The 27,820-nt window shown below is 42.9% G+C and overlaps 1 protein-coding gene across 7 annotated transcripts in view; it reads right to left on the minus strand.

The window, feature by feature from the left end:
* tsga10 (testis specific, 10) overlaps nt 1-27,820 on the minus strand; it is a 125,411-nt gene that overhangs the window by 66,295 nt on the left and 31,296 nt on the right. For 4 of the 7 annotated variants that reach the window (XM_059963906.1, XM_059963904.1, XM_059963905.1 and 1 more), the window contains 3 exons: nt 25,050-25,182; nt 7,320-7,543; nt 1,839-1,994 (listed from right to left, as the gene is read on the minus strand). In XM_059963906.1, coding sequence (XP_059819889.1) covers nt 1,839-1,994; nt 7,320-7,543; nt 25,050-25,182 — 513 coding nt within the window. The remainder of the gene's footprint in view (nt 1-1,838; nt 1,995-7,319; nt 7,544-25,049; nt 25,183-27,820) is intronic. The other 3 variants (XM_059963909.1, XM_059963907.1, XM_059963908.1) reach the window with 1 other exon arrangement.

Here is a 27,820-nt window from a genome sequence, read left to right on the forward strand (position 1 = left end):
GCTAGAAGTGGAAGCCAGGGGGGAGGACTAGCTAGAAGTGGAAGCCCGGGGGAGGACTAGCTAGAAGTGGAAGCCAGGGGGGAGGACTAGCTAGAAGTGGAAGCCCGGGGGAGGACTAGCTAGAAGTGGAAGCCAGGGGGGAGGACTAGCTAGAAGTGGAAGCCCGGGGGGAGGACTAGCTAGAAGTGGAAGCCCGGGGGAGGACTAGCTAGAAGTGGAAGCCAGGGGGGAGGACTAGCTAGAAGTGGAAGCCAGGGGGAGGACTAGCTAGAAGTGGAAGCCAGGGAGGAGGACTAGCTAGAAGTGGAAGCCAGGGGGGAGGACTAGCTAGAAGTGGAAGCCCGGGGGAGGACTAGCTAGAAGTGGAAGCCCGGGGGAGGACTAGCTAGAAGTGGAAGCCAGGGGGGAGGACTAGCTAGAAGTGGAAGCCAGGGGGAGGACTAGCTAGAAGTGGAAGCCAGGGAGGAGGACTAGCTAGAAGTGGAAGCCAGGGGGGGGGAGGACTAGCTAGAAGTGGAAGCCGGGGGGGGGGGGAGGACTAGCTAGAAGTGGAAGCCAGGGGGGAGGACTAGCTAGAAGTGGGAGGAGGACTAGCTAGAAGTGAAAGCCAGGGGGGAGGACTAGCTAGAAGTGGGAGGAGGACTAGCTAGAAGTGGAAGCCAGGGGGGAGGACTAGCTAGAAGTGGAAGCCAGGGGGGAGGACTAGCTAGAAGTGGGAGGAGGACTAGCTAGAAGTGGAAGCCAGGGGGGAGGACTAGCTAGAAGTGGAAGCCAGTTGGGTGTGAAAGTTGAAGGGCTGGAGGAGACAGAATCTGATTGGAGAGGAGAGGAGGACAGACATGGGAGAAAGGGAAGGAGGAGGGGCAAGAATGGTGGTGATAAGGTGAGGAGACAAGGTAAGAGGCCAGAGTAGGGAATAGACGAAGAGAGAAGGGGGAGGGACACAAATTACCAGAAGGAGAAATCAATGTTCATACATCAGTTTGGAGGCTACCTAGACAGAATATGAAGTGTTGCTTCTCCACTGAGAGTGATCTCCTCAAGGCCATGGACCAACATGTCAGAATGGAAATAGGGACAGCAATTAAAATGGTTGTCCATCGGGAAATACCGCTTCTGGCAGAAGGTGCTCGACAAAGTGGTCTCCCAATTTACATCAAGTCTCATCGATGTAGAGTAGGCTGTATTGGGAGCGCCGGCTACAATAGATGACCTCAACAATTCACAGGTGAAGTGTTGTCGCACCTGGAAGGACTGTTTGAGAGCCTAAATGGAGGTGAGGGAGGAAGTGTATTGGCAGATGTAGCAGTTCTGTCACTTGTTGGGATATGCGCCAGGAGGGAAGATTAGCAAGGACAGACAGAGGGACAAATGGAGAATGGAATCAGGTCTTTCATAAACGGTGGGACTAGGTGAGAGTAAGCTTTCGGCACAGACTAGAAGGGCCGAGATGGCCTGTTTCCGTGCTGTAATTGTTATATGGTTATGGTTCCAGGCATTGAATAGGAGTAACAAAAATAGCCTGAATTAACACAGATACTTGCATTGAATGGACAAAAATTACAATGAGAACTGATGCTTTCCATCAACATAATCTCAACGAATTTGAAAAGCAAAACCCCAAAAGCATTGACCCTTCCCACCTTTCACCTTTCAAAGTATGATGTGTTCCTGTGGAACCATACCCATGGAAGACAAACTACTGAACAGAGAAATGCAGGTAATTCCTGTATATAAAATATATACATTTTAGCTAACCTGCATTTTAAAACAGCCAGCACTTAAAATAAAAATCATAATAGAAAACAATTAAAAATACAATGAATGTCATTGCTTACCTGATCATAGAGGAGCTTGATTTGGTCTCTTTCTGCAGTCAAAACTTTGATATTTGCCTGAAGCTCTGCAAAATGCTTTTCATATTTGCTTACCATGGCTTGAAGATCATCACGCTCTTTAACTACACACATGAGCTCAGACTCATAGCTTCCTCCCTGGTTTTAAAAAGGACACCAAAATGAACCAATTATAAGTGCCTAATAAGTAAATATCATCTAGTGCTTAAATATTTCCACAAACTTTTTCTCATTCTACATTTTAATTTATCATGTTAATATTTAACACCCTATATAACACTTCTTCATTGCTTTCATTCATCCATTTAAGTTTCAGTCATGCAAGTTATTCAATCACACCATTTCTACAAACTGGATACACGTGTACAAATAAGTTAATGGAACTGAAAGCAAACATTACATTTTACCTTAATTCATAGTAACTAGTAATAATTATACTTAAGTAATCAACAGAAGACATTATTAAGCTGGAAAAGTATGTTGGAAATTATTATGGACGAAATGTTACATGAGTTAAGTGCAAGGGTGAAATACTAAAGAAAATGTAATAGAAGGCCTGCATTATTATTACCAAAAGATCTCCCTTGTAATGATATAAGAACAGGCATGTATGCTATACCATGTAATGCTTTCAAGGATGCTAATCCATCAATGTTGAGGACAGACATGGAATATGAGAGTAACTTGCACAGCATTCTTAGGCTGGTGGAAAGGGAAATAAGCATCAGCACATATTAGAGCTAAAGAAAATTGGGAAAGCTCCTGCAATGTGGGATCGTGGAGCATGCTGCTCATTCATGGTCTTCACAACATTGTGGATCAATTAAACAAGAAATTCTGGGCACTGGAAATTCAGTTGAGATGTCTGAAAGAATAGCAAGTGGAGGCACATCGGTTTGACCTGGACTATCTATGAATTTTAATCAAGTTCACAAACATACCAAGTCTGTTTTCAGTTTTTCTATTTTAATACAATTAAAGGAAAACACTTCCCTTCAACTACAGAATGAAACGTATTTGACGGACTACTTCGGCAGTCTAACGGGGGCACGACTGCGCAAGCACGTGTAAGTCCGACCGTGAGGCAGCGTGAGTATTTGGGTGAACCAAATTGGTAAGGGTGCTGAGGAAGAGGATTTCTTGGAATATATGCGGGATGGTTTTCTGAACCAACATGTCAAGGAACCAACTAGAGAGCAGGCCATTCTAGACTGGGCATTAAGCCATGAGGAAGGGTTAGTTAACAATCTTGTTGTGTGAGGCCCCTTGGGTAAGAGTGACCATAATATGGTGGAATTTTTCATTAAGATGGAGAGTGACATAGTTAATTTAGAAACAAAGGTTCTTAACTTAGGTAACTTTGAAGGTATGAGACGTGAATTAGCTAAGATAGACTGATAGAATGATACTTAAAGGGTTGACGGTGGATATGCAATGGCAAGTATTTAAAGATCGCATGGATGAACTGCAACAATTGTTCATCCCAGTTTGGCAAAAGAATAATCCAGGGAGGGTAGTGCACCCGTGGCTGACAAGGGAAATTAGGGATAGTGGCAAGTCCAAAGAAGAAACATATAAATTAGCAAAAAAAAGCGGCACACCTGAGGACTGGGAGAAATTCAGAGACCAGCAGAAGAGGTCAAAGGGCTTAATTAGGAAAGGGAAAAAAGATTATGAGAGAAAGCCGGCAGGGAACATAAAAACTGACTGTAAAAGCTTTTATAGATAAGTGAAAAGAAAAAGATTGGTCAAGACAAATGTAGGTCCCTTACAGTCAGAAACATGTGAATTGATCACAGTGAACAAGGACATGGCAGACCAATTGAATAACAACTTTGGTTCTGTCTTCACTAAGGAGGACATAAATAACCTTCCGGAAATAGTAGGGGACCGAGGGTCTACTGAGATGGAGGAACTGAGGGTAATACATGTTTGTAGGGAAGTGGTGTTAGGTAAATTGAAGGGATTAAAGGCAGATAAATCCCCAGGGCCAGATGGTCTGCATCCCAGAGTGCTTAAGGAAGTAGCCCAAGAAATAGTGGATGCATTAGTGATAATTTTTCAAAACTCCTTAGATTCTGGATTAGTTCCTGAGGATTGGATGGTGGCTAATGTAACCCCACTTTTTTAAAAAGGAGGGAGAGAAAAACCAGGGAATTATAGACCGGTTAGTCTGACATCCGTGGTGGGGAAAATGCTAGAGTCGGTTATCAAAGATGTGATAGCAACATTTGGAAAGAGGTGAAATCATCGGACAAAGTTAGCATGGATTTGTGAAAGGAAAATCATGTCTGATGAATCTTATAGAATTTTTTGAAGATGTAACTAGTAGAGTGAATAGGGGAGAGCCAGTGGATGTGGTATGTATAGATTTTCAAAAGGCTTTTGACAAGGTCCCACACAGGAGATTAGTGTGCAAACTTAAAGCACACAGTATTGAGGGTATGGTATTGATGTGGATAGAGAATTGGTTGTCAGACAGGAAGGAAAGAGTGGGAGTAAACGGGACCTTTTCAGAATGGCAGGCAGTGACTAGTGGGGTACCACAAGGCTCAGTGCTGGGACCCCAGTTGTTTACAATATATATTAATGATTTAGATGAGGGAATTAAATGCAGCATCTCCAAGTTTGTGGATGACATGAAGCTGGGCGGCAGTGTTAGCTGTGAGCAGGATGCTAAGAGGATGCAGGGTGACTTGGATAGGTTAGGTGAGTGGGCAAATTCATAGCAGATGCAATTTGATGTGGATAAATGTGAGGTTATCCACTTTGGTTGCAAGAACAGGAAAACAGATTATTATCTGAACGGTGGCCGATTAGGAAAAGGGGAGGTGCAACGAGACCTGGGCGTCATTGTACACCAGTCATTGAAGGTGGGCATGCAGGTACAGCAGGCTGTGAAAAAGGCAAATAGTATGTTGGCATTCATAGCAAAAGGATTTGAGTACAGGAGCAGGGAGGTTCTACTGCAGTTGTACAAGGCTTTGGTGAGACTGCACCTAGAATATTGTGTGCAGTTTTGGTCCCCTAATCTGAGGAAAGACATTCTTGCCATAGAGGGAGTACAAAGAAGGTTCACCAGATTGATTCCTGGGATGGCAGGACTTTCAGATGAAGAAAGACTGGATCGACTAGGCTGGAATTTAGAAGATTGAGGGGGGATCTTATTGAAACGTATAAAATTCTAAAGGGATTGGACAGGCTAGATGCAGGAAGATTGTTTCCGATGTTGGGGAAGTCCAGAACAAGGGGTCACAGTTTAAGAATAAAGGGGAAGCCTTTTAGGATCGAGATAAGGAAAAACTTCTTCACACAGAGAGTGATGAATCTGTGGAATTCTCTGCCTCTGGAAACAGTTGAGGCCGGTTCATTGGATATATTTAAGAGGAAGTTAGATATGGCCCTTGTGGCTAAAGGGATCAGGGGGTATGGAGAGAAAGCAGGTACAGGGTTCTGAGTTGGATGTTCAGCCATGATCATACTGCATGGTGATGCAGACTCAAAGGGCCGAATGGCCTACTCCTGCACCTATTTTCTATGTTTACTTCAAGTGCTTTTTACTTCAGGTGATGTCATTTCAAAGGACTGTTGTTGGCTGTAAATTGGGGATAGGATCTGCCGAGGAAACCATGAAGCTGTTGAAAAGAGAGTGTTCTGAACAAGATGCTCAAACCTCTTTGTAGTTAGATGGGTAACTTAAGTATTGACTAGTATTTTGTTTGTCATTTATAGCTTACACATATATCAATGCAAATAATTTAGGCAGCATTGGTAAAGCTCGGATATATTTCTCCCACAACAACTTAGCTTCCCCTCACCTGGTTTCACCGGCTGGCTTCCCCTCCCCCCACCTTCTTAATCTGGCCATTTCCCCATCCATTCCAGTTCCAGCTCAAAACACCAATTGTTTATTCCACTCAATAAATGCTGCCTAACCTGTTGAGCTCCTCCAGCATTTTGTGTGTTGCCCTGGCAGTGGGCATTGTCTACATGGACTTTGACAAAGTCCTACACAGGTGGCTGGGTCAGAACTTGCAGTCGCTTGGCATTCAGGACGAGGCAGTAAATTGGATCCAACATTCACTTAGCAGGAGAAGACAAACAGTAGTAGTAGATGTCGAACAAAAGAAAATCTGCAAATGGTGGAAATCCAAGCAATGATGGCCAGGTCTCCATTATATAAAGGTCACACCAGGAGCACTGGATATGGTAGGTGACCCCAGCAGACTCACGGATGAAGTGTCTGTCTGTCTGGGGCCCTGAACGGTCGTGAGGGAAGAGGTGTAGGGGGAGGTGTAGCACTTGTTCCGCATTAAAGGATAATTGCCAGGAGGGAGAACAGTGGGAAGGTACGAATGGACAAGGGACTCACATAGGGAGCGATCCCTGCGAAAAGCAGAGAGTGGGGGGAGGGGAAGAGAAACATCTGCTTGGTGGTGGGATCCTGTTGGAGACGGCAGAAATTACGGAGAATTATTTGCTAGATGCGGAGGCTAGTGGGGCTACACCTCTTTGAAGGAAGTGGGGAGAGCTGAAGGAGAATTATTGTGTGAGGACCAGTTGTCTGTCAGTGATGGTGGAGGGGAACTGGTGACCAGAAAGAAAAGGAGAGGTCTTCCTAATGGGAAGTGGAGGTGTATAGGGACTGGACATACATAGTGAAAATAAGATGATCGGGGCCAGGGAACTTGAAATCACTGAAAAGAATATTGTGTGAAGTGTCATGGATGGAGTAAGGAAGGGCTGAACCAGGGGAGATAAAACTGAGTCGAGATGGATACAATTTCAGTGGGGCAGGAACAAGCATAAAGAATGGGTTAACCTGGACAGGCATGTTCATGGATGGTTCATGGATAGTAGATGTTTGCATCTCTGACTGGAGGCTTGTGATTACTGGTGTGCCACAGGCATCATTGCTGGTTGTGTTTTTGTCTTTCATCTATATCAACAATCTGGATGATAATATGGTAAACTGGTCTTCATAAATCAGAGTACTGAGTACAGATGTTACATTGAAATTGTCTAAGACATTGGTGAGGCCTAAGTTGGAGTACTATGTGCAGTTCTGGTCACCTACCTGCAGGACAGATATCAATAAGATTGAAGGAAAACAGAGACAACTTACAAGAATGTTGTCAGGACTTGAGTACCTGAGTTATAGGGAAAGGTTGAAAAGCCTAGGATTTTATTCCCTAAAGATTAGGAGAAAGAGGGCAGAGATTTGATAGAGATATCTCCACTACTAACATTTCTTGAGTTGCTAAGATCTTATAGAAGCTCTAAATTCTGGAGAAAGATCAAGTCTGTTCAACCTCAGCTCCAGCGACATCTACCTCTTTGTTCTTCAGTAACCAGCTGAAAATTGAGCAGCAGCAAGGAAATGACAGTGACATAGTCCAAAGAATTAAATTCACATCTATGGTTGAGATACACACTTTGAAAAAGATAAAAACACACAAATACCTTGACAGGAGAAGAACGCATTGGACTGCGTCCTCTAGAGGAATTGCCTTGTCCTGAAGTTCTGCTTCTCAACATTTTTAACAGGTATTCTACTTCAGATTTATAAAAATCTCTTTCCTGTAATATATTCGTCACAAATGTATCTAACAGAAAAGGAGATTTACTTTCTTCATATGTGTGCAACTGAGCTTCTGTGTCTTCAGATTCTCGAAGAAAATCAAAATCTGGAATGAAACAGCAGAAAAATACAACTAGAACACTGTTACTGGCTTTCCAATTATTTATTACCAGGTCTCATGCATTGAAAAACTGTATTCTAACTACCATACTTTTGAGGTAGACAATTCAATTTTGTACTATAAGTTTTGGCTGGCAGAATACTTTGCCAGACAATAATTCATCAAGCTAAACTCAGCAAAGTATTCAATTACTGAGTTCATTTTTAATTTCAATACCAATCATCTGTTAGTTTTCCACTCAATCTTTCTACAGTATTGGTAATTTGATGGCAAATTTTTAAGCAGGTTTATACTGTAGAAAATTAACCGAAATTAGTCAACCTCACTTTGTACAAGATCATTTAATTAGTCAGTGAGAAATACAGTTGAAGTCAGAAGTCTACATACACCTTAGCCAAATACATTTAAACTCAGTTCTTCACAATTCCTGACATTTAATCCTAGAAAACATTCCCTGTCTTACTTCAGTTAGAATCACTACTTTATTTTATGAATGTGAAATGTCAGAATAATAGTAGAGAGAATGATTTATTTCAGCTTTTATTTCTTTCATCACATTCCCAGTGGGTTAGAAGTTTACATATACTTTGTTAGTATTTAGTAGCATTGCCTTTAAATTGTTTAACTTGGGTCAAGCATTTTGGGTAGCCTTCCACAAGCTTCTCACAATAAGTTGCTGGTATCTTGTTCCATTCCACCAGACAGAGCTGGTGTAACTGAGTCAGGTTTATAGGCCTCCTTGCTTGCACTCGCTTTTTCAGTTCTGCCCACAAATTTTTTTTTATCGGATTGAGGTCAGGGCTTTGAGATAGCCACTCTAATACCTTGCCTTTGTTGTCCTTAACCAATTTTGCCACAACTTTGGAGGTATGCTTGGGGTCATTGTCCATTTAGAAGACCCATTTGCGATGGAGCTTTAACTTCCTGGCTGATGTCTTGAGATGTTGCTTCAATAGATCCCCATGATTTTCCTTCCTCATGATGACATCTATTTTGTGAAATGAACCAGTCCCTCCAGCAGCAAAGTACCTCCACAACATGATGCTGCCACCCCCATGCTTCACGGTTGGGATGGTGTTCTTTGGCTTGCAAGTCTTTTTCCTCCAAATGTAACGATGGTCATTATGGCAAAACAGTTCAATTTTTGTTTCATCAGACCAGAGGGCATTTCTCCAAGAAATAAGATCTTTGTCCCCCGTGTGCACTTGCAAACAGTAATCTGACTTTTTTATGGTGGTTTTGGAGCAGTTGCTTCTTCCTTGCTGAGCAGCCTTTCAGGTTATGTCGATATAGGACTCATTTTACTGTGGATATAGATACATGTCTACCTGTTTCCCCCAACATCTTCACAAGGTCCTTTGCTGTTGTTCTGGGATTACTTTGTACTTTTCACACCAAAGTACGTTCATCTCTAGGAGACAGAATGCCTCTCCTTCCAGAGCAGTATGACGGCTGCGTGGTCCCATGATGTTTATACTAGCATACCATTGTTGTAGAGATGAACGTGGTACCTGCAGGCGTTTGGAAATTGCTCCCAAGGATGAACCAGACTTGTGCAGGTCCACAATTTTTTTTTCTGATGTCTTGGCTGATTTCTCTTGATTTTGTTTGTAAATTTCTGACCCACTGGAACTGTGATATAGTCAATTAAAAGTGAAATAATCTGTCTGTAAACAATTGTTGGAAAAATTACTCGTGTCATGCACAAAGTAGATGTCCTCAACATCTTACCAAAACTATAGTTTGCTAATATGAAATCTGTGGAGTGGTTAAACAATGAGTTTTAATGACTTCAACCTAAGCGTATGTAAACTTCTGACTTCAACTGTAGCTTTTATTCCATCCATCTGGCCTGGACTCAAAATATATATACTGTATATAGGGTTCAAAGATCAGCATGATTCAGAACATCAAGTCCAAATGATTAGATTATTTGTTAATTTGATGACAATTTACTTCTTCTGAAGTGTGAGATTGAAATATTATTTTTACAACTGTAACAACAGTAGGTAATAAATACAATTAAAATATTAATTAATTTCTAAATAAGCATAAATGAATCTTAATGTCGCAGGCAAAATACTGCTTGGGCCACAAATACTAGCTACAATTTATATGAATGCCATGGATGAGGGGGTTTTTTGTTGTACAGTTCATTATTTGCCACTTTATTAAGTTACCTGCTCATTAATGCAGAATATCAAAGCAGCCAATCATATGGCAGCAACTTAATGCATAAAAGCAAGCAGATGTGGTCCAGAGGTTCTGTTCGCCCTGATTATGCACTTCTGTGCTCTGATTCATTCTCTATTTTGACATCCATTAAAAGAGGTATTTCAAACAGTAGGCTAGATATTGGACAACATCTGTTGAGGCTGCAAGGTCTAGGTTTGTATATCCATTTGCTAGACCAGAAGACTATAAGATATAAGAGCAGAACTAGGGCATTTGGCCCATCAAGACTGCTTTGCCATTTCATCATGGCTGATTCAATTTTCCTCCCAGCCCCAGTCACCTGCCTTCTCCCTGCATCCCTTCATACTCTGACCAATCAACCTCTGCCTTAAATATACATACAGTCTTGGCCTCCACAGCTGTCTGTGGCAAAGAATTCCACAGATTCACCACTCTCTGGCTAAAGAAGTTCCTCCTCATCTGAAAGGACATCCCTGTGGTCTTAGACTCTCCCACTGTAGGAAACATACTCTCCACATCCACTCTTTACAGGGGTTTCACCATTCAATAGGTTTCAATGAGGTCACCCCTCATTTTTCTCAATTCCAGTTAATACAGGCTCAGAACCATCAAACGCTTTTCATATGACAAGCTAGTCAATCTTGAAATCATTTTTGTGAGCCTCCTTGGGTTGTAGACCATCCGAGCAGAATGAGGTGGTGCTCTTCTCATTTGTGTTGGGTCTCAAACTGGAAGTAGAGAAGGCTGATGCCAGACAAGTTAGTGAGGGATTGAGTAAGGAGATTAAAATTGCTTGCAACCAGGAGGTCCAGATGGTCACTGCGGATGAAGTACAGGTGCTTAGCAAAGCTGTTGCCTAGTCTGCATTTGGTCTCACCGATTTAGAGGAGGCCACATCAAGAATAATGAATGCAAGAGACAAGGATGGAAGAAGTACATGGTAAAGTGTTGCAGCTTCTTTTGTGGATGCAGGGGAAAGTAACTGTGGGGGGCGGGGTGATGGGTAGGTACAAACTAATGACAGAGACACAGTGAAGGTGGTCCCTGTAGGAAGCAGGTGGAGATGAGACTGGTGGAGGGATCATGCTGTGGCTAGTGAAAATGTCAAAGAATGGTATGCTGAATGCAGAGGCTGTTGTAATAAAAGGTAAGGACCAAGGAAATGTTATTCCTTGTCTGGGGGCTGGTGGGGTGAATGCCAAATTGAAGGAAATTGAGATGCGAATGAGAACTCCATCAGGGAACCCTACGAACAGGGAAGACACATTTCAGAAAAGGGAGGACACTTCAGATGTCCCTAAATGAAAGGCGTCATCTTGAAAGCAGATGTAACAGAGAACTAAGAGAAAGGATCCTACCTTACAAAATATAGGGTAGGAGATGTAGTCAAGGTAGTTGTGTGTGTGGAGAGGGTCTTGTAGTAAATGTCTGGATATTTTGTCTCCTGAGATGGAGGCAGACAGAGATCAAGAAAGGGAAGAGTGGTGTTAGAAATAGTCCAAATGTATTTGTGGACATCTTGAAAGTTAGTAGCAAAGTTGATCAAATTGAGGAATTTTGTATGAGTACAGGAGGCAGCACCAATTTAGTCATCAATGTAGCAGTGGAGAGAAATTGGTGCCATAACTTGAAGAGACAAACACTGCTCCACAACATTAACAAAAAGGCAGGCTTAGCTGAAGCTCACGCAAGTCCCCATGGCTTCAACTTTGATTTGTCGTAAGGGAGAGGAATTAAAAGAAAAGTTGCTCAAGGTAATAAAAGTTCTGTGTGTTGCTCAACAAGAGTGTTGAGCACAATACTCTCTCAATAACATAAGACCGTAAGACATAGAAGCAGGATTAGGTCACTCGGCCTATGGAGTCTGCTCCACCGTGATGATCCATTTCCCTTTCACTCCCATTCTCTTGCCTTCTCCCCGTTACTTTTTGTCCCGACTAATTGAGAGCCTATCAACTTCTGCCTTAAATACACCACATGACCTGACCTCCACAGCTGCCTGTGACAATGAATTCTCTGAATAAAGGAATTCCTCTTCATCTCCATTCTAAATGGACAAACTTGAAATTTGAGGAGAAACTAAATTCCAATGTATTTCACTGGAATAAAGGAAATTACAACAGCATGTGAGGGGAACTGACCAAGGTTGACTGGAAAGGGACACTAGTGCGAAGGACAGCAGAGCAGAAATGCTGGAGTTTCTGTGAAAAATGTCGGAAGTGCAAGACAGATACATTCCAAATAAGAAGCAATTTTCAAATGGAAGTAGGACACTACCATGGCTGACGAGTGAAGTCAGAGCCAAAGTAAAAGCAAAAGACAGGGCATACAATGAAGCCAAGGTTAGTGGCAAGTTAAAGAATTGAGAAGCTCTTAAAACTTGCAGAAAGAAATAAGAAGATCATTAGGAAGAAAAAGATGAATTATGAAAGGAAGCTGGCAACTAATATCAAAGAAGATACTGAAAGCATTTTAAGTATATAAAAGGTAAAAGAGGGTTGAGGGTAGATATAGGACCAATAGAAAATGACACTCTAAGATATATTTTAACGAGAGATGCAGAGATGGCAGAGGAACTGAATGCATATTTTCCATCAGTCTTCAGAGAAAGTGAAGTATGTGATGTGAAAATTATGACTGAGAAGGTGAATGCAATGTTGGCATTCATTTCTAGAGGTATACAATATAAGAGTAGGGATGTGATGTTGAGGCTCTATAAGGCACTCGTGAGACCACACGGAGTATTGTGTGCAGTTTTGGGCTCTGTATTTTAGAAAAGATAGACTGACATTGGAGAGGGCTCAGAGAAGATTCATGAGAATGATTCCAGAAATAAAAAGGCTACTGTATGAGGAACGTCTGGCAACTCTTGGGTTGTATTTCCTGGAGTTCAGGAGAATGAGGGGGGATCTCATAGAAACATTCCAAATGTTAAAAGGCCTGAACAGATTAAATATGGCAGTTATTTACCATGGTAGGGGATTCTAGGACAAGAGGGCATGTCTTCAGGATTGAAGGATGTCCATTTAGAAAAGAGGTGCAGAGACTTTTATCTACTTTTAAAACCATCAACAGCCTTTGGTCAAATGGTTCAGTCTCTCATGGCAGTGAGTGGCAGTATGGTTAACACTGAAGATTCAAAAATATGTCATTGAGTGGCTCTTCACATGGCTTTAGACCACCTGGACAATACAAGCACCTATGTCAGGATGCTGTTCATTGACTATAGTTCAGCATTTAATACCATCATTCCCACAATCCTGATTGAGAAATTACAGAACCTGGGTCTCTATACCTTCCTCTGCAATTGGATCCTCGACTTCCTAACCAGAAGACCACAATCAGTGTGGATTGGTGATAACATCTCCTTGCTGACAATCTACACTGGTGCATCTCAGGGCTGTGTGCCTAGCCCACTGCTCTACTCTCTCTATACCCATGACTGTGTGGCTAGGCATAGCTCAAATACCATCAATAAATTTGCTGATGATACAACCATTGTTGGTAGAATCTTGTACGAGATGAGAGGGCATACAGGAGTGAGATATGCCATCTAGTGGAGTGGTGTTGAAGCAACAACCAGGCACTCAACGTCAGTAAGACAAAAGAGCTGATTGTGGACTTCAGGAAGGGTAAGACAAGAAAACACACACCAATCCTCATACAGGGATCAGAAGTGAAGAGAGTGAGCAGCTTCAAGTTCCTGGGTGTCAAGATCTCCGAAGATTTAACCTGGTCCCAACATATCAATGCAGTTATTAAGAAGGCAAGACAGCGACTATACTTCATTAGGAATTTGAAGAGATCTGGTATGTCAACAAATACACTCAAAAACTTCCATAGATGTACCCTGGAGAGCATTCTGAGCAGCTACATCACTGTCTAGTATGGGGGGGGGGGGGGGCTACTGCACAGGACAAAAAGAAGCCGCAGAGGGTTGTAAATTTAGTCGGCTCCATCTTGGGTACTAGCCTACAAAGTACCCAGGACATCTTCAAGTCTCAGAAAGGCAGCATCCATTATTAAGGACATCCAACACCCAGGGCATGCCCTTTTCTCACTGTTACCATCAGGTAGGAGGTACAGAAGTCTGAAGACACACATTAGCGATTCAGGAACAGCTTCTTTCCCTCTGTCATCCGATCCCTAAATGGACATTGAACCTTTCAAAACTACCTCACTTTTTTAATATATATTATTTCTGTTTTTTGCATGATTTTTTTTCTCAGCAATATTTTTATTGTTTTTTTTAAATCAAGAAAGCATAGTACAAAGGAGGTTTATGCTGTACATAACAAATGCGACAAATGTACAATTCACATCTATGAAAGAGATGCACCCATAGTACAATTATGCTTTGGTTGCCTCCCTGCCCTGATCTACCCCTCCCAATTCCCATCTCCAAGCCATCATTACATTAGCAAAAAGGGTTAACCAGAACCTTTATCCCCACAGAGCTGCATTGGTATAGAAAAGGTGTATTTTCCTAACACATAAACTGTTGTATGTTTACATGTCTGAGTTCATAGAATTTTACCGGAGAATGCTGCAAGTCAGGGAGTTATGTGCAAAGGAAAAGAAGAAAGGCTGAACGTTTAGTTTGGCTGGGAGTCCTGAAAATATTCAAGAAAGGGTCCCCACACCTTTTGGAACTTTATGCCTGAAATGAGAGCTGAATAATGGATCTTCTCAAGGTATAGACTGGACATGATGTCCCTAAGCCACTGAGCATGGGTGGGTGGGGCAGCATCCCCCCACCTGAGCAAGACTGCGCGCCTGGCCAAAACAGAGGCAAAAGACAGTATGCGACATTTGGTCGGACATAGCTGAGTGTCTCTCTCTCTCCAGAGGTGCCGAAAAGAGCAATCAAAGGGTTAGTTTCCAGATTGTAATTAAGTATTTGGGATAGAGTTAGGGCTAGGGCCTAGCTAAAGCTAGGGCATGTCCAGTACATATGGATAAGGGAAACCTCACCCCTTTTGCATTTGTCACAGCAGGGATTAACATCTGGGTAAATGCAAGATAATTTCGTTTTAGACATATGGGCCTTGTGTACGACCTTGAACTGTAACAGGCAGTGGCGGGCACATAAAGAGGTTGAGTTAACTAACTTGAGAACTGAATCCCACACATCTGACAGTGAAAAATTTAAATCTTGCTCCCAGGCAGTTTTAATTTTGTCAAGGGGGGTCTCGCCTCAGAACCGCTAGCTTGTCACAAGTAGTAGGTATTAGACCTTTGCACAATGGATTCATGCAGAAAAACATATCAACGACGTTTGTGTCGGGTGCCTCAGGGAAGTCTGATAACAAAGGGCTTATAAAATGTCTAATTTGCAATTATCTTAAGAAATGAGTGTTGGGTAAGTTAAATTTTGCAGACAATTGTTCAAATGATGCAAAGCAGTTGTCTATAAAAAGATCTTTAAAGCGCCTGATGCCCTGTCTGTACCAGTTTTGAATTGTTGGATCATGTATAGAAGGCTGGAAGAGGTGATTATGTAGAATAGAACTTGAAAGAGAGAAGCCATACAGACTACTATACTTTCTGAACTGAACCCATACTCTCAGGGTGTGCCTGATAACAGGATTAGCAATTGGTTTAGGTGTAAGAAAAGGGAGTGTGGATCCAAGAAGTGCGGAAATAGAGACATTCTTAACAGAGTTCAGCTCCATTGCCATCTATATTGGGCAGTCAGATTGGTTGTGGAAATGAGACCAAAAGATGAGATAGTGTATGTTAGCTGCCCAGTAATAAGCGGAAATTGGGCAGAGCCATGCCCCCAACACTTCCAGATTTTTGAAGATGAACTTTATTCAGTTGGGGATGCTTGCCTTTCCATAAGTAGGACTGAGTCTAGCGAGTCAAAGAAGACTTTAGGAATGAAAATTGGTATGGATTAAAAAAGTTTAAGAATTTAAGAAGGATGTTCATTTTGACAACATTAATTCGGCCCATCAGGGACATGGACAGGGCTAGGTTCTGTTTTGTATGATTTAACAAATTAGTGAAATGTTCTCCAAAACTATGTTTATAATTCCTTGTTACTATGACACCAAGTAAATTGCTTATTCACTACCTTAAAAGGGAGGTTATGGAACTCTGACGCTTGTGCTTCTGCATTTATTGGAAAAAGTTCGCTCTTGTGTAAATTAAGTTTATATCCTGAAAACAGGCTAAATTTGTAAGGAGTGAGAACATGAGGGGTTAAGGATGTGATCGGGTTTGATATAAAAAGTAAAACATTGTCAGCAGAAAGGGAGACTTTGTGCTCAACTCCCTCCCTCCAAATCCCCGTCAGATCCGCACAACTGCGGATCGCAATCGCCAGTGGCTCTATGGCCAGATTGAAAAGTAATGGGGTTAAGGGGCACCCTTGGCAGTTTCCACATTTGAGATTTAAAGGTTGGGATTGCTGAGAGTTGGTCAAAACAGAGGCAGTGGGACACGAATTTAACAGTTTAATCCACGTAATGAAACATGGTCCAAAATCAAATTTTTCTAAAACAGCAAAGAGGTAATTCCATCCCACCCAGTCAAACGCTTTCCCTGTGTCTAAGGAGATAACACATTCAGGAATCCCAACTGAAGGTGAGTATAAGAGATTTAAAAGATGGCGTATGCTTAAAAAAAGGGAGGCAGTTTTTGACAAAACCAGTTTAGTCTTCAGAAATAATAGAGGGTAGGAAATTCTCTGATCTACGGGCCAGAACTTTAGCTAAGATTTTGACATCAACATTTAACAGAGGGATTGGCCTGTATGAGGAGCACTCTGTTGGAGCTTTGCCTCTCATCATTAGAAGAATGATGCTTGCCTCATTAAATGATGCTGGCAGTTTATCTTTTTAAACGAATCAGATAAAACCAATGATAGTTGAGGTGAGAACAGTAACAAAAATGATTTAAAGAATTCTACAGGGAACCCATTGGGTCCTGGAGAGTTACCAGTCTGCAGTGACGAGATGGCTGAGGCTATTTCTTCTAATGATATTGGTTCATTCAGTCTCATTTTGACATCAGGAGAGAGTGTAGGGATATTTAAGCTATTTAAGAAATTCTCGACCAAAATGTTATCATTTGGAGATTCAGAGGTGTAAAGTCGGGAGTAAAAGTTCCTGAATGTGTTGTTCATTTCAGAGTGATTCGAGATGATGTTTCCATTTTCCATTTGAATTTTTGTGATGTGTTGTTTGGCTTTGAAGCCTTAATTGGTTGGCTAAAAATTTACCAGATTTGTCTCCATGAATATAGAACCGGCTCTTGCTCTTCAAGATTTAGCGTTCAATTTGGTGACTGGAAATAAGGTCAAGTTTAGTTTGGAGTTCCACTCGTATTTACACAGCTCCAGATTTTTAATGGGCATATTGTTGGTTTATTTCTTTAATTTGATTAGCCAGGTCAAGTCGTTCTTTATGGTTCTTTCTTTTCATATTCACAGTGCAGGAAATTATTTGACCCCTGAGGTATGCTTTCAAAGCATCCCAAACAACCAGGCTTGAGGTTTCAGGTGACATATTAGTATTAAGGAAAGAGATTATCAAGTCCTCCATAAATTTAACAAAGTCATTATCTGACAGTAAGGTTGAATTAAAATGCCAATGCTTATTTATTTGAGGAAGAATTATAGACAGGACAACCAGAGCATGGTCTGATATCACTATGCTCTGATAAGCACAGGAATGGACCGATGGAATCAGCTGAATATTCTCTCTTATTTGGGTAGAGAAAGCACTATATATCAGAGATGCCATAGCTGGAGAGGAAGGACTGAATTAATGAGGCAGATTTGCTTAGTACTCTGGGAATAGGAGACGATTGATCCAGCACTGGATCTAACCAACAGTTGAAGTCTCCACCTCGTATGAGAGAGTATAAACTCAAATCAGTCAGCGCAGGAAAAAAAACATTCCAAGTCCACGTCATCTGAGTTAGGACCATATATGTTAACCCACGCTACCAGTGTGCTATATAATTTCCCCAAGACAATAACAAAACAGCCATTTGTATCTGATATTTTGTTGTGGAGCTCAAAGGGAATGTTTTGATTTATGAGAATTCAGACTCCTCCCCCCCCCCCCGGCTTTTAATCTGAAAAGTGGAGTGAAAGTGCAACCCTGCCCATCATGACATAAGATAGCAGTTATCAGAACTGTGAATGTGTACTTCTTGTAGAAATACAATTGCTGTGTTAAACTGTTTGAGATGTGAGAACACCTTCCTTCTTTTAACAGGATGATTCAGCCCCTTGACATTCCAGCTCACAAAATTTAACGGCCAGTGAGTGGGTGGGCCAGTGAAGGAGTGGAGCTTTGAGGCTTTGACTCCAGAGGCTTCAACGAGAAGAGGAGGACAAGCTTGTTCTCAGTTAGGTTTTACAATGCCTCCTGAGACAGTGATGTGCCTCTCACATGAGATGTGGCAGTCTTGGGGGAACTCCCCTCTCCCGCAGAGTCACATGTGCCAGAAGTGCATGCAACTGGAAGACCGTGCAAAGAATCTGGAGCAACAGTTGGATGACCTTCAACTCATAAGGGAGAATGAGGCAGTCATAGATGAGAGCTACAGGGAGGTAGTCAGACCTAGGCTGCCGGAAGTAGGTTGTTGGGTGACAGTCAAAGGGGGGAAAGTGAAGGTAATCTGCTCCTCAGTATCTCTGCTGCTACCAAGGGCCTATAGAGTACTCCCAATAGAGTAACTGCTCCCTTCCTGTTCCTGACTTCCCCCCATATTGACTCCAAAGAGGATCCTGCTACGTTACCCACCCTTTCTGTAGCTGTAGTAGTATCCCTGACCAGTAATGCCACCCCTCCTCCCCCTTCCCCCCCCCCCTTTCTATCCCTTTTAAAGCACTGAAATCCAGGAATATTGAGAATCCATTCCTGCCCTGGTGCCAGCCCTGTCTCTGTAATGGCCACTACATAATAATTCCATGTATGTATCCAAGCTCTCAGTTCATCACTTTTGTTCCTGATGCTTCTTGCATTGAAATACGCACACTTTAGCCCTTCTACCTTACTACCTTTACACACTTTATTTTGTTTCTCTTTCCTCAAAGCCTCTCTATATGTTAGATCTGGCTTTACTCCATGCATTTCTTCCACTGCTCTATCACTCCAGGTCCCATCCCCCTTGCAAATTACTTTAAACCCTCCCGAACCATGCTAGCAAACCTGCCTGCAAAGATATTGCTCTCCCTCGAGTTCAGGTGCAACCCATCTAGTCTGTACAGGTCCCACCTTCCCCAGAAGAGATCCCAATGATCCAAAAATCTAAAATCCTGCCCCTTGCACCAACTCCTCAGCCATGCATTCAACTGCCATTTCCTCCAATTCTTACCATCATTGTCGTAGCACTGGCAGCAATCCTGAGAACACCACCCTTGAGATCTTGTTCTTCAGTCTTCTGCCTAGTTCCCGAAACTCACACCAGAATCTCATCCCTCTTCCTGCATATGTCATTGGTACCAACATGTATCACAACTTCTGGTTGCTTTCCCTCTCGTACCAGGATGTCGTGCTCCCGGGAGGCAACAAACCATGCGGGTGTCCTTCTCACATCCACAAAATCTCCTGCCTGCTCCCCTGACTATAGAGTCCCCAATGATGACAGCTCTCCTCTTCTCTGACCCACCCTTCCGCACCACAGGGTCAGACTCAGTGCCAGAGGCCCTGCCACCATGGCTCACCCGTCAGTCGTCCCCGCCAACAGTATCCAGGACAGTATACTTATTATTCAGAAAAATGGCTACGGGGTGCTCTGCACTACCTGACTTCCCTAATATTGATTGGCACATGATTAGTTCCAATGGTTTAGACAGGGCAGAATTTGTTAAGTGTGTCCAGAACGGATTCCTGTCACAGTATGTTGACAGGCTGACTAGGGGGAATGCCATACTAGATCCAGTATTAGGTAACGAACCAGGTCACAGATTGCTCAGTGGGTGAGCATCTGGGGGACAGTGAGCATCACTCCCCAGCCTTTAGCATGTCATGGAAAAGGATAGAATCAGAGAGCACAGAAAAATTTTTAATTGGGGAAGGGCAAATTATGAGGCTATAAGGCTAGAACTTGCGGGTGTGAACTGGGATGATGTTTTTGCAGGAAAATGTACTATGGACATTTAGTCAATGTCTAGGGATCTCTTGCAGGATGTTAGGGATGAATTTGTCCTGGTGAGGAAGATAAAGAATGGTAGGGTGAAGGAACCACGGGTGACAAGTGAGGTGGAAAATCTAGTCAGGTGGAAGAAGGCAGCAGACATGAGGTTTAGGAAGCAAGGGTTAGATAGGTCTATTGAGGAATATAGGGTAGCAAGAAAGGAGCTTAAGAAGGGGCTGAGGAGAGCAAGAAGGGGACATGAGAAGGCCTTGGCGAGTAGGATAGAGGAAAACCCCAAGGCATTCTTCAATTATGTGAAGAACAAAAGGATGACAGGAGTGAAGGTAGGACCTATCAGAGATAAAGGTGGGAAGATGTACCTGGAGGCTGTGGAAGTGAGCGAAGTCCTCAATGAATACTGTTCTTCTGTATTCACCAATGAGAGGGAACTTGATGACGGTGAGGACAATATGAGTGAGGTTGATGTTCTGGAGCATGTTGATATTAAGGGAGAGGAGGTATTGGAGTTGTTAAAATACATTAGGATGGATAAGTAACCCGGGGGCCTAACCGAATATTGCCCAGGCTGCTCCACGAGGTGAGGGAAGAGATTGCTGAGCCTCTGGCTAGGATCTTTATGTCCTCGTTGTTCACGGGAATGGTACCGGAGGATCGGAGGGAAGCGAATGCTGTCCCCTTGTTGAAAAAAGGTAGTGGGATAGTCCAAGTAATTATAGACCTGTGAGCCTTACGTCTGTGGTGGGAAAGCTGTTGGAAAAGATTCTTAGAGATGGGATCTATGGGCATTTAGAGAATCATGGTCTGATCAGGGACAGTCAGCATGGCTTTGTGAAGGGCAGATTGTGTCTAACAAGCCTGATAGAGTTCTTTGAGGAGGTGATCAGGCATATCAATGAGGATAGTGCAGTGGATGTGATCTACGTGGATTTTAGTAAGGCATTTGACAAGGTTCCACACGGTAGGTTTATTCAGAAAGTCAAAAGGCATGGGATCCAGGGAAGTTTTGCCAGGTGGATTCAGAATTGGCTTGCCTGCAGAAAGCAGAGGGTCATGGTGGAGGGAATACATTCGGATTGGAGGGTTGTGTCTAATGGTGTCCCACAAGGATCAGTTCTGGGACTTCTACTTTTCATGATTTTTATTAACGACCTGGATGTGGGGGTAGAAGGGTGGGTTGGCAAGTTTGCAGATGACACAAAAGTTGGTGGTGTTGTGGGGAGTATAGAGGATTGTCAAAGATTGCAGAGAGACAGTGATAGGATGCAGAAGTGGGTTGAGAAGTGGCAGATGGAGTTCAACCCAGAGAAGTGTGATGTTGTACACTTTGGAAGAACAAACTCCAAGGCAGAGTACAAAGTAAATGGCAGGATACTTGGTAGGGTGGAGGAGCAGAGGGATCTGGGGGTACACGTCCACAGACCCATGAAACTTGCCTCACAGGTAGATAGGGTAGTTAAGAAAGCTTATGGGGTGTTAGCTTTCATAAGTCGAGGGATAGAGTTTAAGAGTTGCGAGGTAATGATGCAGCTCATAAAACTCTGGTTAGGCCACACTTGGAGTACTGTGTCCAGTTCTGGTCGCCTCACTATAGGAAGGATGTGGAAGCATTGGAAAGGGTACAAAGGAGATTTACCTGGATGCTGCCTGGTTTGGAAAGCACGCATTATGATCAGAGGTTAAGGGAGCTAGGGCTTTACTCTTTGGAGAGAAGGAGGAGATATGATAGAGGTATACAAGATATTAAGAGGAATGGATACAGTGGACAGCCAGCGCCTCTTCCCCAGGGCACCACTGCTCAATACAAGAGGACATGGCTTTAAGGTAAGGAGTGGGAAGTTCAAGGGGGATATTAGAGGAAGGTTTTTTACTCAGAGAGTGGTTGGTGTGTGGAATGCACTGCCTGAGTCAGTGATGGAGACAGATACACTAGTGAAATTTAAGAAACTACTAGACAGGTATATGGAGGAAATTAAGGTGGGGGTTATATGGGAGGCAGGTTTAAGGGTCAGCACAACATTGTGGGCCAAAGGACCTGTACTGTGCTGTACTATTCTATGTTCTCTGTTCTAACCATTCTCCTTTAAGAAGGATACAGATTGATAGGCACAAGCTGTGTCACATTTTTGGGTATCAGCTCTGAGGCAAAAGTGTCATACAAAGAGAAATAGGGCAGAAGTAAATCCTGTCTCACAAGGACTTCTAAGGGTTCTTAAAAGAAAACCAGCATTGGAGTACCCTCACCCCCACCCACAACAAGACAGCTGCCAGAGAACCTAGCAGCTAGCTCTTAAGAACAATAATCATCCAACGGTACAACTTCCTATCACGCGTAGTGTCTTTAACTCCATTACTGTTATTTGAAGAATTCAACATTCCTAAATTGACAATGTGCTTAGTGAAAGATAAAACAATTCCCCCAAGGATTATTAGACATGGCTCTAAAAATTGAACCATAAAACAGAAATATAAACTGATACTTGAAAAAAAACAGACTTTACCCAGTGCTGTTTCCGTGAAAGGTTGTAGAGTTCACTGAATTGGAGGTAAAAGGAAATACTCTCACAAGAGAGCAGTCTGAACGAGTATTATTCCACCTATCATGGTAGTCAGTACCTAACACGACCAAGTCAGACCAGACCTCACTGTCCAAGCACTGCAAACATTACCTGGCAGAAGGTATGGGAAAAAATATTTTATGAAGAATCCAGTGTAGTGAGGAGGCTATCGATGTATTTCCGTACTTCATCTACCGAGCCACTTCTTGTCACCGCTGGGAAGTGTAATGTTTAGCCATGCAGGATATAGAAGGGAAGGCCTGAATCCTCAGTTGTATAGCTCCATCATTACTTCTCTGTACTCGGCTCGCAGGCTCTAAACTTCCGGAGAATAGTCCTCCACAACCCGAATCTGCTGGTCGTGGTATTCTAACTTCCCTCTCTGCTGGGCCTCCCTAACCAGGAGATCTTTTATCTAGTAGCGGTAACGTCGAAGAATAACCAGGCATGGTCTCTGTCCTGGGGCTGGTTTAGATGCTAGTGAATGGTGGGCTCTATCAATCTCAGGCAAGGATGGGAGCGTGTCCTTCCCAAAGATCTCACAAAGCAGGACACCTGCCTTCAATAGATTCAGAAAGGCCCAGGATGCGTAGGTTCTGTCATCTGCTCCGACCCTCCAGGTCAGTAACTTTAGCCATTAACTTGGTATTGTTTTCACGTAAGCTGGAGCAGATGTTTTCCAGCTCACTGACGCGCTGGCTCAGGGCGTCCATAGCGAGCTCAAGAGAGAGAGAGGGTAAGTGATGGCCATGGTCCTCCACTTTGCATTGGATTTGATCAAGTTTTGTTTCCAGCAGGCCAAAAGAAGATTTAAATTCGGCCGCTAACGCCATGTGGTGTTGGTCTAGTAGCGTGGAGATAGCCTCTACTGTCAGGCCAACCGTCGAATTGTCTTTTTTCCCGGATTTAGTACTCTTTGAGGTTGTTGTAGAGCGAGTAAACTTGCAGGTGGGGGTAGGGCAAAAAAGTCCAACAGTTTGGTATGAGAAAGGGGGGAAGAAGGAGCATGAAAATAGAAAGTAGGATGGAGTGCATATTCTCTGCGACTACTCCATTTGGCTGCCAACCAGAAGTCCTTTTTGCATGATTTTTAATCTATTCAATATACATATACTGATTTATTTATTTATTTAATGTTGTTATTACTGTTTCTTCCATGTTCTGCATTGCATTGAACTGCTGCTGCTAAGTTAACAAACTTCACGACACATATCGGTGATAATAAACCTGATTCTAATTCTTTTCCAGCAGGAGGATTTAGACAATAGGTGCAGAAGTAGACCATTCGGCCCCTCGAGTCTGCACCGCCATTCTGAGATCATGGCTGATCATTCACTATCAATACCCAGTCCCTGCCTTGTCCCCATATCCCTTGATTCCCCTATCCATCAGATATCTATCTAGCTCCTTCTTGAAAGCATCCAGAGAATTGGCCTCCACCGTCTTCCGAGGCAGTGCATTCCACACCTCCACAACTCTCTGGGAGAAGAAGCTCTTCCTCCACTCTGTTTTAAATAACTGACCTCTTATTCTCAATCCATGCCCTCTGGTACTGGACTCTCCCAACATCTGGAACATATTTCCTGCCTCAATCCTATTAAATCCTTTAATTATCTTAAACGTTTCAATCAGATCCCCTCTCAATCTCCTCAATTCCAGCGTGTACAAGCCCAATCTCTCCAATCTCTCTGCGTAAGACAGCCCTGCCATCCCAGGAATCAACCTAGTGAATCTACGCTGCACTTCCTCAATTGCCAGAATGTCCTTCCTCAAACCTGGAGACCAAAACTGTACACTATATTCCAGGTGTGGTCTCACCAGGGCCCTGTACAAATGCAAAAGGACATCCTTGCTCTTGTACTCAATTCCTCTTGTAATAAAGGCCAACATTCCATTTGCCCTCTTCACTGCCTGTTGCACTTGCTCATTCACCTTCATTGACTGATTTCAATGAAGCTCTCAATTCACATTGAGAGGACTAGAATATAAAAGCAAGGATGTACTGTTTAGGGTCCAGAGGAGGTTCACAAGAATGTTCCTGGGAATGAGAGCCTTAACGTATGAGCACCATTTGAAATCTCTGGTCCCATCCTCACTGGATATAGAAGGATGAGGGTAGATATCATACTCAATACTTAAAGCCTTAATTAGAGTGGATGCGGAGAGGACGTTTGCATTAATAGAAAAATCTATGATCTTTGGGCTCACACTTAGAACTGAGAAGAGGAGAAAATTCTTCCAGCCAAAGGATGCTGAATCAATGGAATTTATCACCACAGAAGGTTGTGGAGAACAAGTCATTGGGTGTATTTAAAGCAGACACTGATATAGTCTTAATTGGTAAGGGGGTTATGGTAAGGGCATTAAAGGTTCCAGGAGAAGGCAGGTGAATGAGGTTAAGAAAAAAAAACATGATCGAATGATGAAGCAGATTCAATGGGTCAAATAGACTACTTATCATCTAATATCAATTTCAGATAACATCAATCTTTCTACAGCGCTCTGGGGTTTCATTATTGCTCTGGCTGAAAATCATTGGCACAGACCAAGGTTTAGATAACAGAATTTCTTATCTCATTGATAATTTTTATACATCTGAATTTTTTTAATTAACAGCTAACCTTTATCAAAAGCTTTCTCAGCTTTATTTTGTTGACAATTCTCAAACGAAGTTATCGCCCCATTACTCCCTTCGGACTTCGCCTGTAATTCTGCTCTAATTTCCTCAAGTTGCTGTTTGGATTTTGCTGTGTCCTGGAGAAGGGGAGAAAAACTATAAACTGGAGGCATTTAACATATATGCCAAATAACAAGATGTTGCAAAACACAAAAAAATGCTGGAGGAACTCAGCAAGTCAGGTGGCATCTATGTAGGGTAATAAACAGTCAATGTTTTGGGCCAAGAACATTTATCGGGGCTGGAAGGGAAAGGGAACGAAACCAGAATAAGAAGCTGGTGGGTGACAGGTAAAACCAAGTGAGGGAAAGGTAGGGAGAGGGGCTGAAGTGAGAAGCTGGAATGTGATAGGTGGAAGAGGTAAAGAGCTGAAGGAGGAGGATACGTACACAACGCTGAAAGAATTCAGCAGGTCAGGCAGCATCTGTGAGAAAAGAGAAAGTGGAGGGAGGAAAAATTACTGTGTCAGTGAAATCAATTATCACACCTTCAGTTTGGAGACTACTGAGACAGAATATGAGCTATTTTTTTCTTCTTGTTGGTGGTTTGATGTTTATTTTTAGAAGCTTTCTATATGACCCATGGCTCCGGGGTTGTGCCCTCAATGGGTTCTTTTTTTCTCTCTCACTTTTCTTGCTTAGTAGGGGGTTTTTTCATTCACAAAAATTTTCAATCTTTAAGATATTTTTTTGTGTTGTTACTTCGATGTACCTGTGTATTTTTGAATAAAAATGATAAAAAGATTTGAAAAGAAAGAATATGAGGTATTGATCCTCCAAATTGATTATGTCCTCATGGTGGCAGTAGAGGGAGTCACGGACTGATATGTTGGGATGGGAATGGGAAGTCTATTTGAAATGGGTAGCCACTGGGAATTCCCACCTTTCGTGGCAGACAGAGCAAACACGCTTGACCAGGTAGTCCCCCAATCTATGTTGAGTCTCACTGATCTACAGGAGGCTGCAACAGGAGTACGAGATACAACAGATGACCCAAAGAGACTCACAACTGAAGCGTCACCTCTCTTGGAAGGGCTGTTTCAGGCTGTGAATGGTGTTGAGGAAGGAGGTGTAGGGCAGGTTCAGCACTTGTCCTGCTTTCAGATGTTCCAGGAGGGAAATCAGTGTGGAGGGACAAGTGGACAAAGGAGTCATGTGGAGAGCAATCCCTGCACTAAGCAGACAGTGGGGATAGAGAAAGCTGTGTTTAGTGGTAGGATCCCTTTGCAAATGGAGAATGATATGCTGGACACTGAGGCTCATGTGTGGATCCCACCCATTCATCCAGAATCCTCTGACTTCTTACCATCAGCAGGAGACCCAATGCATAAAATCGAGAATGGTCAGGATGGGAAACAGCTTCTTTCTGCAGCCCATTAGGCTTCTGAACTCCCTGCTGCATCACCTTCTAAGTGCCACTGGTTAATCTGTTCCATACCTTACAATATCTAATTTATGCACTTCGGTTTGTTATTTATGGGTGTTTCATCTGTAGAATCTACTCTTACCTTCAGAAGCTATACGTTATGTATGTTATTTGTACAATTGTGCTTTACACCCTGGTTCAGAGAAACTTTGTCTAATTTCTATATACATTATATGGTTATATCCATTATATACAATAAACTTCACTTGAAGGCAAGGACAAAGGGAACATTACCTCTGTTACAGTGAGGGGAAGATGGGATGAGGGCAGATGTGCAGGAAATCCTAGAAATGCAGGTGAGAGAGCATCATTGATGGAGGAAGGAAAACCCCATTCTTTGAATGAGAATATCTCCAGTGACTGCTGCAAAAGGGCAGTTGACAACCAGGGAGAGAGCTGGTGACGGCCTGGAGAGACTGCTGACAGGACGGAACAGACCCCACCAGGGCTGACATGGGCTAGCTACTCGTGCCAGCAGGATTGATTGCTAGACAGCATATTAGATCCACCCATTTATGGCCATGAAAACTTCAAGACGAAGAATACCCCTTGAGTCTGTGACAGTGGGGGCGCAAGAATACTCACTGACAGACTAGACGGTAACAGATCTAGGAATGGAAACAACAACGAAACAGACAACTAGCACGGCATTTGACAGAGCAGCAGCAGTGGCAGGACACAAACTACAATGCTACATCTGTGGCTGGAAAAAGATAACATCAGAGAAGGGGCTTAAGATCCACCAGGGCAGGAAAAAGTGCCTGAGAAAGTTCAGCGAGGTGCTTTGCATTGACCATTACCTTCTAAGAGGTAAAAAAATACAAAATGCTGGCAGAACTCAGCAGGCCAGACAGCATCTATGGGAGGAGGTAATAACGACGTTTCGGCCCAAAACGTTGTTATTACCTCCTCCCATAGATGCTGTCTGGCCTGCTGAGTTCTGCCAGCTTTTTGTGGTTTTTATTTATTTCCAGCATCTGCAGATTCACTCGTGTTGCCTTCTAAGAGGTAGTTCAAATCAGTCAAGTGAAGCCCAGTGGCAGGACAAACACCACAGTCCACAGGGTATCAGCATCCCAGGCGAAGCTCAACCAAGCACAGATCCACCATCAGACACGAGTCCAGAGCCCAACCAGTCATGACTAGCAGCAGAGAGGAAGATGAAAGGATGGAAGCCCCAAATCTTGTGACCCAAATCCTGCCAGAAGAATGAGTGGGAGATAATCAACACAGTCCATCTTCTAGGAGGACTGAACAGAAGTGTGAAAAGAAAACTGGAGAAGTGGGGAG

Source organism: Hypanus sabinus, chromosome 3 (assembly GCF_030144855.1).
Source record: "Hypanus sabinus isolate sHypSab1 chromosome 3, sHypSab1.hap1, whole genome shotgun sequence".
Classification (NCBI taxonomy): Eukaryota; Metazoa; Chordata; class Chondrichthyes; order Myliobatiformes; family Dasyatidae; genus Hypanus; species Hypanus sabinus.